Source organism: Podarcis muralis, chromosome 5 (assembly GCF_964188315.1).
Source record: "Podarcis muralis chromosome 5, rPodMur119.hap1.1, whole genome shotgun sequence".
Classification (NCBI taxonomy): Eukaryota; Metazoa; Chordata; class Lepidosauria; order Squamata; family Lacertidae; genus Podarcis; species Podarcis muralis.
The window spans coordinates 41,452,757-41,466,259 of NC_135659.1; the positions used below are offsets into that span (position 1 = coordinate 41,452,757).

The window sequence follows — 13,503 nt, forward strand, 5'->3', positions numbered from 1 at the left end:
ACATACATATATTCGACCCGTACCTTATAGAGATGCCATTCTTTGATAATGGTTTTATCACTATGTGTATTGATTGGCAGCTGGTGCAAAACATGGCATTTAGACTTCTTTAAGAATCCTATGGGAAGCATGGCATGTCAAGTACATGAACACTGCAGCAGTCTTTATGTAGGATTTTTTTCTCAGGTGCTCTCTGTTTCATGAAACCAACCACCACCCTGGCACAAATGCTTTCACTGTGTTGTTTGTAAGCATATGCTATGACTAAATACAGAAAAGCTACCCATTAGGATGGTGTATGTATATAAACTTTTAAAATATGAGTATTGTACTATCATGCACAATATATTTTGGATGAAGAATCTGACATTTTTGTTTCATTGAAATTTACGCTTTGGAATGCCAAATTCAAAAAGTCCTGGCAACAGATAACCTTGCAATATGGTCTGTCTTTCAAAAGGCACTGAGCTTGCTTGCTTGTTTATTTATTGAATCAGATATTCAGTACATCTAAAAATTAAATCCTGCAATTGGTAGACATTCCATTCATAAATGGAACTTGACCCAATGCTCAGTTTATTTGGGTTTAATGTTTATTTAGTTTGTGGGGAATATTTTTTTCTTGTAATTATGTCCAGAATTTTTGTCTTCCTCTTCAAGCTATTAATAGTGGAATATATTGGATGGAGCCCAATGAAGGGTAAAAGTGGTTTAGGACTGAGGCCAAAGTGCCCAAATCCTATTAAGGTTTAAAGTGTCCAAATCTCATTTATATGTTATTTGGCTTTTTCAGGGATTTGTCATTCTTTTGACTTTTAAATCACATGCAGCTTGATCCTGCTGGCATGCCAAGTTTTCTAGCAAAACACTTAGAAAAAGGGTCAATAAATGTTGGTGGGTTTAGGTAGCCAGGGCTGAGCAGCCAGCAAAAATTGGAGGCTCCCAGGACCCTGTCCCTCGCCACTGGGAGCAGGGGAGGGCTTCAAAGGTGCTCATCTGCACAATCTGAGACTGGCTCAGCTCCAATAAGAGTTTGGGTTCATTTATTTTGCACTGCATTTCTGAACATTTACACTGTCTCCAAAGTGGTGTTCATCACATACAAGGTCCAGCTCTCTTCCTTGAGCTCGTAGCTGATGCTGTTGGGGAGCAGGGCAAGGAATTTTCCAGAGTGCTGTGATATGTTTTGAAGGTGCTCAAAGCACTTCTGATGTTTGCTGAGTCATGAGTACATTTATCTTACTGTAATGCAGTGTTTTTTGGTTTTTTTAAGTACTGTAGTGGTTTACCGTTTCTCAATCTTGCCTCCCTGTCTGTAACTTGCTAAGAGAGAACAAACAGGCCATTAAATATTTAAAGAATAGCATTCCTGTATCATTAAACCAAGATTTGATCATGCAAATTTGCCTCTTATCTTAGAAATGCTAAATTCACCTGAAGGTCTTCCAGAATTTGGTTTTCTGGAATTAAGGAACTAAGTGGGAATTATTAATTCTTCTTTTTTTCTTTATGCTTCTCACATCAGAAGATTCTATTTAAATGCAGAAGAGCGGCAGGCAGTTAAGCATGGTTGTATTCTAGGCTTCTAAAGCTCTATACTTACAGATGAATTTTTTTATCTCAAAACAGATCTCCTGATTTTCACGAAGAAATCAAGATTAAACTCCCTGCTACTTTAACTGACCACCACCACCTGCTTTTCACTTTTTATCATGTCAGTTGCCAACAAAAACAAAATACTCCTCTGGAGACGCCTGTTGGATACACGGTAAAAGCACACAGAGAAACAAACCATTTATCCCACAAATCCTCTCTCTCCCTTTTACTCCCCACTCCTTTCATTTTTCATCTGGGAGCAGGAAGGGAGGAGGAGAGCCACAGATTTTTTTTTTATTTTGTTTGGTTCAGGTTATTTCTGTATTCTAGTAATTTCTGACTCTTTGATGTCACTGAGAGCTCAGCGTTGTGTGACTAGGTTGAAAGTGACCACCCACTGTGGTACCAATTGGGAACAAGAACAGAGGCAAGCTGGCGGTGGACAGAAAGATATATTCTTGTGGATTGCAAATAATACAATTTGGGTTTATTCTGAGTTTCGTTTTATAAAAATGAACCTTTGTGTTCCCACTTTAGTTTGAAGCGTTCCTTTCATGCTTTCCATTTCCTAGTCTTATATTTCCCTCCGCCTCTTCCTTTTAGAGCAGCGGTAGGGAACCTGTTTCAAACCAAGGGCCACGTTACCTCATGGACAGCCTTCTGGGGGGCGCATGCATGGGGCAGGTGGGGCCAGGGCCAAATGTTTCTGGAGCAACAGATGTGTCTTGCCTTTGTTCAGTAGACTCCATTCCAGCCCAGCAAAAATCAGAGCACCATACAGGCATTACCACCTTTCATAGACTAATATGAGCATGGCAAAGGCAATGAAGAAGGATGCAGGGCAAGGCCAGTGAGGGGCACTGCTTGGGGAAAGGGGGCATGGCCTGGGGAGAACCTGGGGGCCTCTGGGATTGTGGCCTGCGACCCTGTTTTGGAGTAAGAATTGGAGCCTATACCACTCAACACAAAGTCCATGCACTCTTTAACCCAAATCCTAGTGATTCTGATAGTGTGTTGTTGTTGTTCTTATCCTGTACCTTCAGATAAGTTTTATTATTATTATATTGGATGAATTGGACATACCCTGTGTACAAATGAGATATTTTGCCTTCTCTCCCCCCCCCCCCATTAACAGTGGATACCAATGCTTCAGAATGGAAGGTTGAAAACCGGTCAGTTCCTTCTCCCTGTTTCACTAGAGAAACCACCCCAGGCATACTCTGTGCTCTCTCCAGAGGTCAGTAGTTCCTTGTGCTAATGACAATTTAAGCAGTAGGCATCTGAAATATTCTGATCCCTTACTTAGACAGCAAGCTTTAAAAGATGTTCATATCTTCCATGTCTAATATTGAATGGAGTGCCTGCTTTTGCTTGACCTATCTGTAATTGATATTTCTGCTTTGTCATTGTAATCAGACTCCTGAATGTTTTTATTATTTGCTTCCTCCCCACCCTCAGGTGCCCCTGCCTGGAATGAAGTGGGTAGATAACCATAAGGGAGTTTTTAATGTAGAAATAGTTGCTGTGTCATCTATTCATACACAGGTATGTATTCATAGCAGTCCCTACATGAGAAAGACTTCAGTCCAATCTAGATATGAATGGATATAATTTTTCCTCTCTCTCTCTCACAGAAAAAAAATGTATTTTTTGTTTAGATAGAAGATATAATTCGCTTTTGAAGTAATGCGGCTTAGTATATTTTGTTGGGACTTTTGTCTGTGCAGGACCCTTACCTTGACAAGTTCTTTGCCCTTGTTCATGCCCTGGATGAACACATGTTCCCTGTGCGGATAGGCGACATGAGAATTATGGAAAACAACTTGGAGAACGAACTGAAGAGCAGTATTTCGGCACTGAATTCCTCTCAGCTGGAGCCTGTGGTGCGATTTCTCCATCTCTTGCTAGACAAGCTGATCCTCTTGGTTGTACGACCTCCTATCATTGCTGGCCAAATAGGTATTTTATTTATGCTTGGGTTTTTAAAAAAGCATGATAGACCTTGGAGCGAACCCTCTCTGCTGCATTAATTCATCCACACTTTAAACTGCCATAATCACATGTAGACCTTTTGTTCTTCGTGCCATGTTCAAGGATGTTTTCATTGTTCACCTGTAACATTTGGGGGCCATCGATGATTGGAAGTCTCGATGAATAGAATTAGGAGATGTTTGGAGTTCACCATGTGTGTGTTTCTGTGTTACTCTCAATAGAGTACGCCAGAGCTGGCTTGACGTTCAGTACCTTTTCCTTTGTACTGTAGTGCAGATAATTGAAATTACTATGAAGTCATCCCATGGACAACAATGTATTGTATTTGGCCAGTTATGATACATATAACACTTCCCCATCCATCTCAGTACCTTTTCATATGTATCACATATGTATGCTTGTTAGCTGTGGTAGAGGATTGAAATGGAAGGGAGCTAAACATTTTGGCTGCGACAGTTAGTGAATTCCAGTTGGTGTCCTTTGATCAGTGGGGGTGTCCATTAATGGATGAGGAGGAGAGGCAATTTCTTTCCTTTTGCCACTCCTAGCACCTTAAAAAAATCAGCTTCAGGCAGTTGAGAGATCTTCCAGAACAGGGTGGAAGGTGGAATGGGGGGAAGTAAGAAGTGACAGAAATTATCTCTCTTCCTATTCCGTTAGCAGACACCTCTGCTGCATCTAAAACCTTTTTGTGACCACAGTACACCAATTTGGATTCCACTCTTTCTGGTTGGCATGCTGCCTGAACTATTTCTTACCTAATTCCTTGTTGGAACTTATAATTTATGCTATACAGTATAAACTATTCAGCATCCTAGAAAGACTTAATAATTCAAGTGCTTGATCTCCCCACTAAGGGTTAAATTTCATAATACTTAAGCTACTCTGGAAATGTTTTTCATGAGAAATGAATGTGGGCTTAGCTTTAAAAAAAAGCTGTTGTGATAGTTTACATAGTTTATATTGATAAATGCTGAACTGCTTGATTTTTTTTATTTTTTTTTAGTAAATCTGGGTCAAGCGTCTTTTGAAGCCATGGCCTCTATTGTAAACAGACTCCACAAAAACCTCGAAGGAAACCAAGACCAGCATGGCAGAAACAACCTCCTCACCTCATATATTTATTACGTTTTCCGCTTGCCAAACACCTCTCCCAATTCGCCATCTTCAGGTAGGTTCTCTTTTTGGGGGGTAAAGGTTGGAACTGCAGGGCATGCTTCTCCAGGTGTTAGTTGTCTTGGGGTTTGTCAGAGGCTGAGCCTAGTTTTAGCAAGAGAGCATGTGAGTTAGTTGACACAAAGGGCGGTGCACACAACCATCGCTTGGATGCACCAGAGTCCCTAATGCTTCCCAGTTTCCACCTCCACACAGTTGCTCCCCATCTCCTGTCCACCCATGCTGAGTGGTCCCACAACCTCAAGGAACATATTTCTATGGGATACAAGCAGCTTCAGCTGGAATGGGTGGTGTCAAAAGATCTCCCTTCCCTTGTGGTTTGTTGAATCAAGGCTCTTTTCCTCACCACTGAGTAAGTGCAGGCATCTTGATGAAGGCATTGCATGAATTCCAGTGCCTCCTTTGAAAGCTTCAAAGGCAATCATTTTCAGAGACCGATGGGAAGTGAAGGCAACACAAAGGATGACTTGAACCCAAGGGATCTGCCAACAGCGCCAATGAGGACACTGTGGAAGTGACTGGTACTTGAAGTGGAACTAGTGTTGGTTTGGTATACGGTATTCCGCCTCATGCCGCCTTGTTGAATTATACTGTGCTTCATTGTTTTAGGTTCAGGTGGCTTGGGAGGATCAGTCCATTACGCCACCATGGCTCGTTCTGCTGTCAGACCAGCAAGCCTAAACTTGAATCGCTCCAGGAGCCTTAGCAACAGCAACCCAGATATCTCTGGCACTCCAACCTCGCCTGATGATGAAGTCCGATCAATCATTGGGAGTAAGGTAGGATTGCACTTAGCTTGAGGGTGATAGCCCAATATTTTAAATTCCTAAACCCTATTCAGGTAGTTAATCTCTTACATTTTCAAACCCCACTGAGGTCCAGGCAGTGTTATCCACCCTAAATTGGATGCAGCTTGTACTTTAAAATGTGCCGCGATGTTCTTGCTTGTTCAGGAAGGCAGCGCTCAATGGGTGTTTGCAGTCGTAAGCAGGTTACTTTTCAAGGTGCTCTACCTGTACAAGGACAAAGGCAACGAAAGAGCAGACTCTTTTATTGTGAAGTTCTGACCTTTACTTTTTCCTTTCCGTCCAAATTATTTTATGAGCCACTTTAAAAGCGTTTTACACCCAGTTACATGAAAAATCAATCGAAGGCACTTTATTTTTTTAAGTCATCGCCCCGTTTGTATAAAAGGGCAAGATGGAAATGGAAGCACCAAGGAATTTAATAATTTTTGAATGATTAAAAAAAAAAACCATTTCACCCCAAAAAGCGACACGTGTTGTTCTTATTAAACATTAAAGGCTTTGACTGGGAGAGCTCAGAATATTTAAGTATCCATTTGATGGTCTTGCTAATTAAACCACCTTGACCTTTTTGTGAAATGCCTGAGGGAGTGATGTGCACATGGAATTTACCTTGGATATGATAAGTTTTATGTGAGCTGCCTGGCCTTGAGTAATTTGGCAATAAAAATGGATAGAAGCTTTCTTACAGAAACATATTCTGCTTTTTAATAAGCTGGAAGGAGTAATGCGACAGCCTTGCAGAGATATTGTAAAACTCTGGGCACATCAAAATCAGTGGAAACCCTCAATTTTGCTTTGGAAGTGTCATGATTTCTTTCCCGACCAAAATCTGATTTGGGGCTTTTTGCTATGCTTCTGAAATCCTGTTTTGCTTTAGAAAGAAATATAGATTGGGTCCAAATTATGGATTGGATTATTCCAGTTCCTGCCCTGCACCCAGGGGGTGAGGGAGTCTGAGGTGGGAGCTGGGGGAGTGGAAGGAGGAATACAATACAAGGACATGATTGGCACTCAGACTGGCCAATGGATTTTTAAAAGGCAGGTGGAACACCAACCAACCACAAACTGCATCTTACAGAAATTTTGATTGCAGGACTGTTCTTGCCCCAGCTTGTTGAACTTTATTTACTGCAAGTTTCTAAACTCCTAAGAGTGCTTTCATATTGCTTCATGGTTTATAAATTTTGACTCTGAGACCTGGATTGTTTATTCATTATTTATCTGCCAATGTTTGGTTCAGGGACCTTTGGTCCAAGTATAAAATGCCAACAGGATGGCTGTAGCAATTTACAGGAGACTAGGAAACTTTTGAAACAGTAATTTGGGTGCATCTGTGTGCAGATACCGATTTTTGTGTCCCAGAAATGTATGTGGACAGGTTTCATTACTCTGAGCTGGTGAAGAGAGGCCTGATGAGGCTACTTTCTTTGAAGTAATAAGATAAAATCCTTGTTATACCAACCGCTCAATAGTCTCAGTGGAGAGGTTATGTTAAGTAATACGTTTGAACATTGAATATGTAAGTTTATGTCTAAAGTCAATGGCTAGAACAAACACCATTAGATGTACTGCTGGATAAATGTTTAATGGTTCTTGTATTTGTTTAAAAACCCACAAAAATGGTTTCTTTAAGATGTAATCAATGACCCAAATTCAGGCAAAATTAGCCGCTCTTAAATCTCATTGAAATTTATAAGACAAGTTTAACTGCAACTCATTTATAAGTTCCACTAATTTCAGTGTGACTGACTTTATTTGGATCTGGGCCTATAGTTACAGCATCATACACATATTTATGAGAGTGATTTTCTTATATATTTTTAAAAATCAATTTAAAAAATTGGGAAATTTGATAAGATGCCCTTTATTGAAGACATCCATCTTTTTAGCATGTGAGCGTGTGTGTGATGAGGAAATGAGAGAAATAACCCGTTGGACTGAAACGTAGTTAGTTTTAACAGTACTAATTGTATGGAATACACTCTGGGTTTCTTTGAAGGAATTGATTTTCTCTGCGTTTTCCTGTACTGTGTGGCATGCAACATGTAACATTTCTTTCCTTTCCCTGCTGCTTTCTGTTATATGCCCAGGGCTTAGACCGCTCCAATTCCTGGGTAAACACTGGTGCTCCAAAAGCTGCCCCATGGGGATCCAACCCCAGTCCAAGTGCAGAGACTACACAGGTGGTGTCTACATTAGAGCTTTCTTCTTGCCGTGGCTAATATTACCTTATAGAACATCTTATCCCCCCAAGTTTACACTGTGGTCTTCTTGACTTGCCTTTATCTATTTTGAAGAGTTCCATGTCCTCATTCTCCACCCCCACCACCGCCACACTGCATGAAAAACCACCCACTTGCCACCACTGTTTGTCCTCGCTTTGTATTTCAGTTGTTTTTGGGTTTGTGAAATGATGAAATAATTTAATTTCCTTTCCCCCTTTCTTTATAATCTACCTCTACAAAAGTTCTGAATGTTAGGTGACACATATTCCTAATGGAAACATGTACAAAGAATCCCCTCCCCCAAATATAAGTTGTTGTTGTTGTTGTTGTTTTGGTAACATGCCACTTTTCCTTTTTACCATTTTCATAATGCATTTTTCTTCCTCATCCACCCCTCCTCCTTTTGTCATGTGAATAGGTGACTGCAATTAAAACAGCATTGTTGTATATGTTAGATCTTAATCTCAGCTAATAACATTTGGATACTGTGGGGGGTGTCATAAGAGATACCTTTGTTGCAAAGTATGAAATGTGTAGGGTCTTGACACTATAACCTTAGCTGCTTGCTTCTTAACACTGCATGATTATTGATTTATTGGATATTTGTACCAACAAATGAATGGGTTGAAGTCAGTTGAACATACCTCTCAGCTTTATCTACAAAAGCAAAACAACATTTTTTTCAACCCCAAACAAATCTGATAGAAATGAACATCATTCTAGTCAAAAAGCCGTCAAAATTAAAACCAGATTTAAGAATCAAAAAAGTCATGTTTAGTGCAATAACCATTGGTATTGGATTATACTTTGGAGGTAAGAACCCTGCATTTGTTTAAGCTGGAAGGAATGGCGCTGATATCTTAAAGTATACTGTTTTCTTAATATACACGTCAACAGAATATAATGCTGCTACACACCAGTTTCATTCTTTGCAACAATACATATCTTTATGCAAAAACTTTGCACTTGATTTTAAAGAAGCCTGAGCCCTAAACCCTGCAGATGTTTTGCTAAACAAATTGCATTTGAGACTTTGTAAGCTATGGCTTATGAAGTCAGGGTCAAGTTCCCCTTCTCTCCCCTCTCCTCCTCATGCTGCACAACAGCTTCGGTGTAAAGATCCTGGTTTTTGCATCAAAACCAAGGAACTCTGTCTTAATGTCGGTTAACGAACAAGGAAAATAAGCCGGGATTAGATCACATCCTGACTTAGTTCCTGATTTGTTAATGAACATTAAGCCGGAATTCCACAATGTGGATGTTCGTTAAATGGTTTCAATGCCCAAATTGGATGGAGGTGGAGGGGAAGGATGCTTGGCCCCTGCACTCATTCCCAGCTTCATAAATCTTGTCTTATGATTCCTCAAATGATTGTCCAGACTGGGCCTTTATTTGACGAGATGCACAAAAGAATTTGATACCTGGATGTTTCTGTTTACTTTGTTGATGTGCGTAGCCCCCAAACTGCAAATGTCACCCACAACCAACTTTAATGTGCTGTCATCATTCATTCATTTCCCACTCTGTAGGCTGCAGACCGAAGTTGTAATCGTATGTCTTCGCACACAGAGACGTCAAGTTTCTTACAAACATTAACAGGACGGTTGCCAACTAAAAAGGTAGATTTTAGTGAAGACAATTTAAACATTGTATGGAAGGCAGGGAAGTTTTAAGTCATTATAAACCATTAAAGCCATCACACTTTAGTGGGTTCCCTGCCTTTGTGTCTTGATTTTGAGAGTGCTGAGTCAGCTTAGAGCCAAGGTTGCTCAGTTAAAAACCAGGGCTTCAGGCTGTCATAAAATGTTCCAGAAGATTCACTTATGGTTTCAAAAGAGTTCCCCTCTCCAATTTTAAACAATTCTCTCAAGAATAGTACAAAGATTTAAGCAGATGCACAAGAAATGTGGGCTCTGCAGTGGCTCCCACTGGTCATTTTCTGTCTTGGTTTTTCACAAGTTTTGGAGTGAAAGATGGGAACTGGAAAAAACTCCTGCCATCTTTTCCATCATCCTTCCCATTCATTCTTTACTTCTTCTAAGGGAGGGGAAGAGATAATAGCACTGCTAAACTTTTATCCTGCTAGGAACCTCCCAAAGCAGGTCTTTTCCACCTACCGCAACGGAAGGTAGGGGAGGAACAAACAGGAGCTCCTTCCTGTCAAGTACCCTCCAGGGATGAACTGTTTCCCTCCTCTGCCTCCTATCTTCTTCCGGGAGGCTGTTTGTGCTTCAGAACTGTATCTTACATTTAGCTTCAGCAGCACTCTACCCACATGCCAAAGCATAAATTGCATTTTTAACACTGCTGAGGGAAGTGTTTGTTCTAATGTTGCAGGGGCCTCATGGTTCCATAGAATAACAGAATTGTAGAATTGGAAGGGGACCCTGAGGGTCATCTAGTCCAACTCCCTGCAATGCAGGAATCTCAACTAAATCATACATGTCAAATGGCAAGCCAACCTCTGCTTAAAGACCTCTGTTGTTCTGTCTTATGCCCCTCTGGTAAGATCAAAATGAGAGAGAGGAGCATGTTGTCAGAAGCAACTGTGATAGCATGATTATGTTCACTCCAGCAGTGTCCCTCTCACCTCCCCCAGGCTTAGGAATGAACTACTTCCTTATGAAAGCCTGATTTTTAAAAATGAAAGAAAACAACAAAACATCCCTACATAATTAGCTGTCAATTATGCCCCTTTGTGGTGCCAAGATAAGAAAAACAAGAGGGAAGGCAACAATTCACGAAGCAGAAGAGAGAAGCTCATGATGATTTATTCAGCCTAATGCCTTATGTTTATAATCTTTGCCAGAATCACAGAGCAAATTATAATTTGCTTTGATAAAGTATCATCCTGTGTACCGTAGAGGTTCTCCTATTCTTGATTCTGTTAAGAAAAGGCCAGGCAAAGTGTTTAAAACTAAAGCAAGCATTTTGAGGGAAAGAGAGTGATTTTTTTTTTTAAAAAAAGAAAACCCCACTGATAATAAAATTCTGGACCAAGGTGATGTGAAATATTTCTCACACACAGTACACACTGTGGTCTGATGTTGTTCCCCAAGTATTTCATCAAAGCACATTTACCACTGCTGTTCCCTTCACACTCATTGTTTTGCTTACTCTCATCCTTCACTGTGACTGTGTTCGGACATAAATGCTTAACCATGATTTAGCTTTATGAGAATGAGCTTGGCCTCCCCCTGGACTCACCACTTCTCCACTATGCCTGTGAAGAGGAGACTAGAAGCTTCCACTTTCTAGATTAAGTACAGTTTAATATGTCATTCAAACCTTAAACTGGTTAATCTTAACTATGGTTAGGGAAAATAAGCCAACTTCATATTTGTTTCTATCAACCATAGTTAAGACTTAACCACAGTTCATCCATGTTTGAATTACACAAGTAGCTTTGCTTAATTATAATAATAAAAAAACAGAATCAAAAGCTTCCAGATTCCTCTATCTATCTGCATTGGGGAAGGAGAGAGGGATCATAGGAGCTAAGGGAAGCTGGACTTGTTCTCTTAAGTTTAATAATGTTTTAGTATTATGTCCACACCAACCCTGTGTGTCCATTGTTACTGGATTTTTTTTAATGGATTGTGTGTTTGAAAATTATCATGCAACTGATACCGAATGTGAATTTGAATCTGGCTAGCTTTTTCATGAAGAACTGGCCTTACAGTGGGTTGTCTGCAGTGGGAGTGTACGGGAGGCAGCTCTCCAGCAAGCGTGGTTCTTCTTCGAACTTATGGTAAGAGAACAAGGAAATCTGCTTCATTTTCTCTCACTTCTGTTTCTCCTTAATTCCACTGATTTCCCAGGTGCTTGTGCTAGTGCAACGCTTGAAATGCCCTTGAATAATTCTGCTAGGTAGTGTGAATTAGAGATGAGATAGGACCTTGGAGGGAGGGTGGCAGACGGCTTCTCAAAAACAGTTTTGCAGAGTCCGCTCAGTGATGAGAAGGGGCTCAGAAGAGTGTAGAGAAATGTTTGTGGGGGCATCCCCATTGCGAAGGCAGCTGTGAGAATGCTCCATGACTTGGCCTTCTGTGCTGCAGCCATTTTCTTCAAGGTGCTGTGGGTGACGATGGTCAGCATGATTGGGTGCTGCCAAGGACTACATTTCAGGAGGGGGCCTATTGCCCAGCCCCTGTTATTTACTATCTGTTTATGTTCACTTGTTTTCCCCGAGTGGGCAGTGCCATGAGCCTTCATCTTCCTTCTGGCCAGTGCTTCAGATTGGGCCCAGAGTGAGAGGAGGAGTGAATGGGGAGCAGTGATGGTGGTGGTGAGAAGAAAGGCCACTCAGGAAGGAGATAGCACTGAAAGCCTCTTATTCAAGGGCCCCGCAAAATTTGGATCCAGCACCGGTTTCATTGCTCACTCTTGCATTGTGGCAAGGCAGGGAACAGGTCTTCTGATTGTCTATGTGGGGCTTTGACTTCACCATGTAGGAAGTTTGCCTTATACTGAGTCAGACCTTTGGTCTATCTAGCGCAGTATTGCATACACTGACTGGCAGCAGTTCTCCAGGATTCCAGACTGGGTACATACCAAGCCCTAGCTGGGGATACTGGGGATTAAACCTGGGATCTTCTGCATGCAAATGGGATGCTGTACCCTTGAGCTATGGCCCTACTTACTGTGTAATTTTAAGAAGAAATAAAAAGGGAAAGCATAGCTCAGAAGACGCAGCAGCAGCTTGGGCTGGGAGCGGGCACACGCACAAAAAAGAAATTTGAAAGGAGAGGACAGGATGTATTTTTCCCCACTTGAAACACCAGGAAATGTTTAGAGGTGGAAATTCTGCCCCTCACCAAACAGGATGGATCTGTAGCTATTGCTGTGACTGGTTTGTGTTAAAGAAAGGCATCAAATCACAGTGCTATCTATCCATGGCTGATTTTTTTCTCTCCTCACCCTCTCCCCTTGCAACTGACTGCAACTTATAATATATGTTCCCTCCAGGTAAAAAGTATGGTGCATCATTTGTATTTTGCTGACAAACTCGATGCTCCAAGGAAGAATCGTTTTCCGGAGCGCTTCATGGATGACATAGCTGCTCTGGTCAGCACAATTGCCAGTGATATAGTCTCCCGGTTTCAGAAGGTAATGGAAGAAGTTCAGCCGTGCTCTTGTCAAAATTTTAACCGCTGATTCTGAACGATAACTTCCAGATGATGCAAGACAGATTCTTGGATGAGGGCCTTAGCATGAAGCCTCAGTGTTTATCTCTGTTCCTTTCCTTTCATTCCCTTCTGCCCCACCCCAATGTAGGATGCTGAAATGATTGAAAGGCTCAACACTAGCTTAGCCTTCTTCCTAAACGATCTACTCACTGTTATGGACAGAGGATTTGTCTTCAGCCTTACTAAGGTGTACTACAAACAGGTAAAGTCTCCGGATAAAAAAGAGGTGGGGATGGGTTGGCATGAGGTGAAAGCAGAGAATCTTTGGAGACTGCAGCAGGGAAGGGGAAAGAAGGAGGGTAGGAGCAGAAGGAAAGTTCATCTCTGGAGCAGAATTCGTAAGAGCATGACTGGTGGAGTGACAGGAGCTTCACTTTCAGTTGTCAATTTGAGGCTGGTTCAATGGCATTTTCAGGGGAGGCCAGGGCACTGGGCCAGTTTGACATCTGATGGGAGGGCATTCTACAGAATGGGTGGTGCGACTACCAAAATATCTTCTGTCTGGTTTCCTGTAGC

General features: G+C 41.4%; 1 protein-coding gene and 1 long non-coding RNA gene across 8 annotated transcripts in view; one reads left to right on the plus strand and one right to left on the minus strand.

Annotated features, from left to right (window-relative positions):
* DOCK7 (dedicator of cytokinesis 7) overlaps positions 1-13,503 on the plus strand; it is a 108,644-nt gene that overhangs the window by 60,752 nt on the left and 34,389 nt on the right. For 3 of the 7 annotated variants that reach the window (XM_077928660.1, XM_077928662.1, XM_077928661.1), the window contains exons 17-27: positions 1,630-1,768; positions 2,732-2,833; positions 3,055-3,141; positions 3,324-3,555; positions 4,595-4,759; positions 5,374-5,543; positions 7,664-7,756; positions 9,328-9,417; positions 11,454-11,549; positions 12,767-12,907; positions 13,076-13,189. In XM_077928660.1, coding sequence (XP_077784786.1) covers positions 1,630-1,768; positions 2,732-2,833; positions 3,055-3,141; positions 3,324-3,555; positions 4,595-4,759; positions 5,374-5,543; positions 7,664-7,756; positions 9,328-9,417; positions 11,454-11,549; positions 12,767-12,907; positions 13,076-13,189 — 1,429 coding nt within the window. The remainder of the gene's footprint in view (positions 1-1,629; positions 1,769-2,731; positions 2,834-3,054; positions 3,142-3,323; positions 3,556-4,594; positions 4,760-5,373; positions 5,544-7,663; positions 7,757-9,327; positions 9,418-11,453; positions 11,550-12,766; positions 12,908-13,075; positions 13,190-13,503) is intronic. The other 4 variants (XM_077928666.1, XM_077928663.1, XM_077928664.1 and 1 more) reach the window with 2 other exon arrangements.
* LOC144327784 (uncharacterized) lies at positions 4,696-5,772 on the minus strand. Its single transcript, XR_013392908.1, has 2 exons — positions 5,622-5,772; positions 4,696-4,848 (listed from the first exon to the last, which is right to left on the minus strand). It is a non-coding gene; the product is annotated as an uncharacterized LOC144327784 (long non-coding RNA).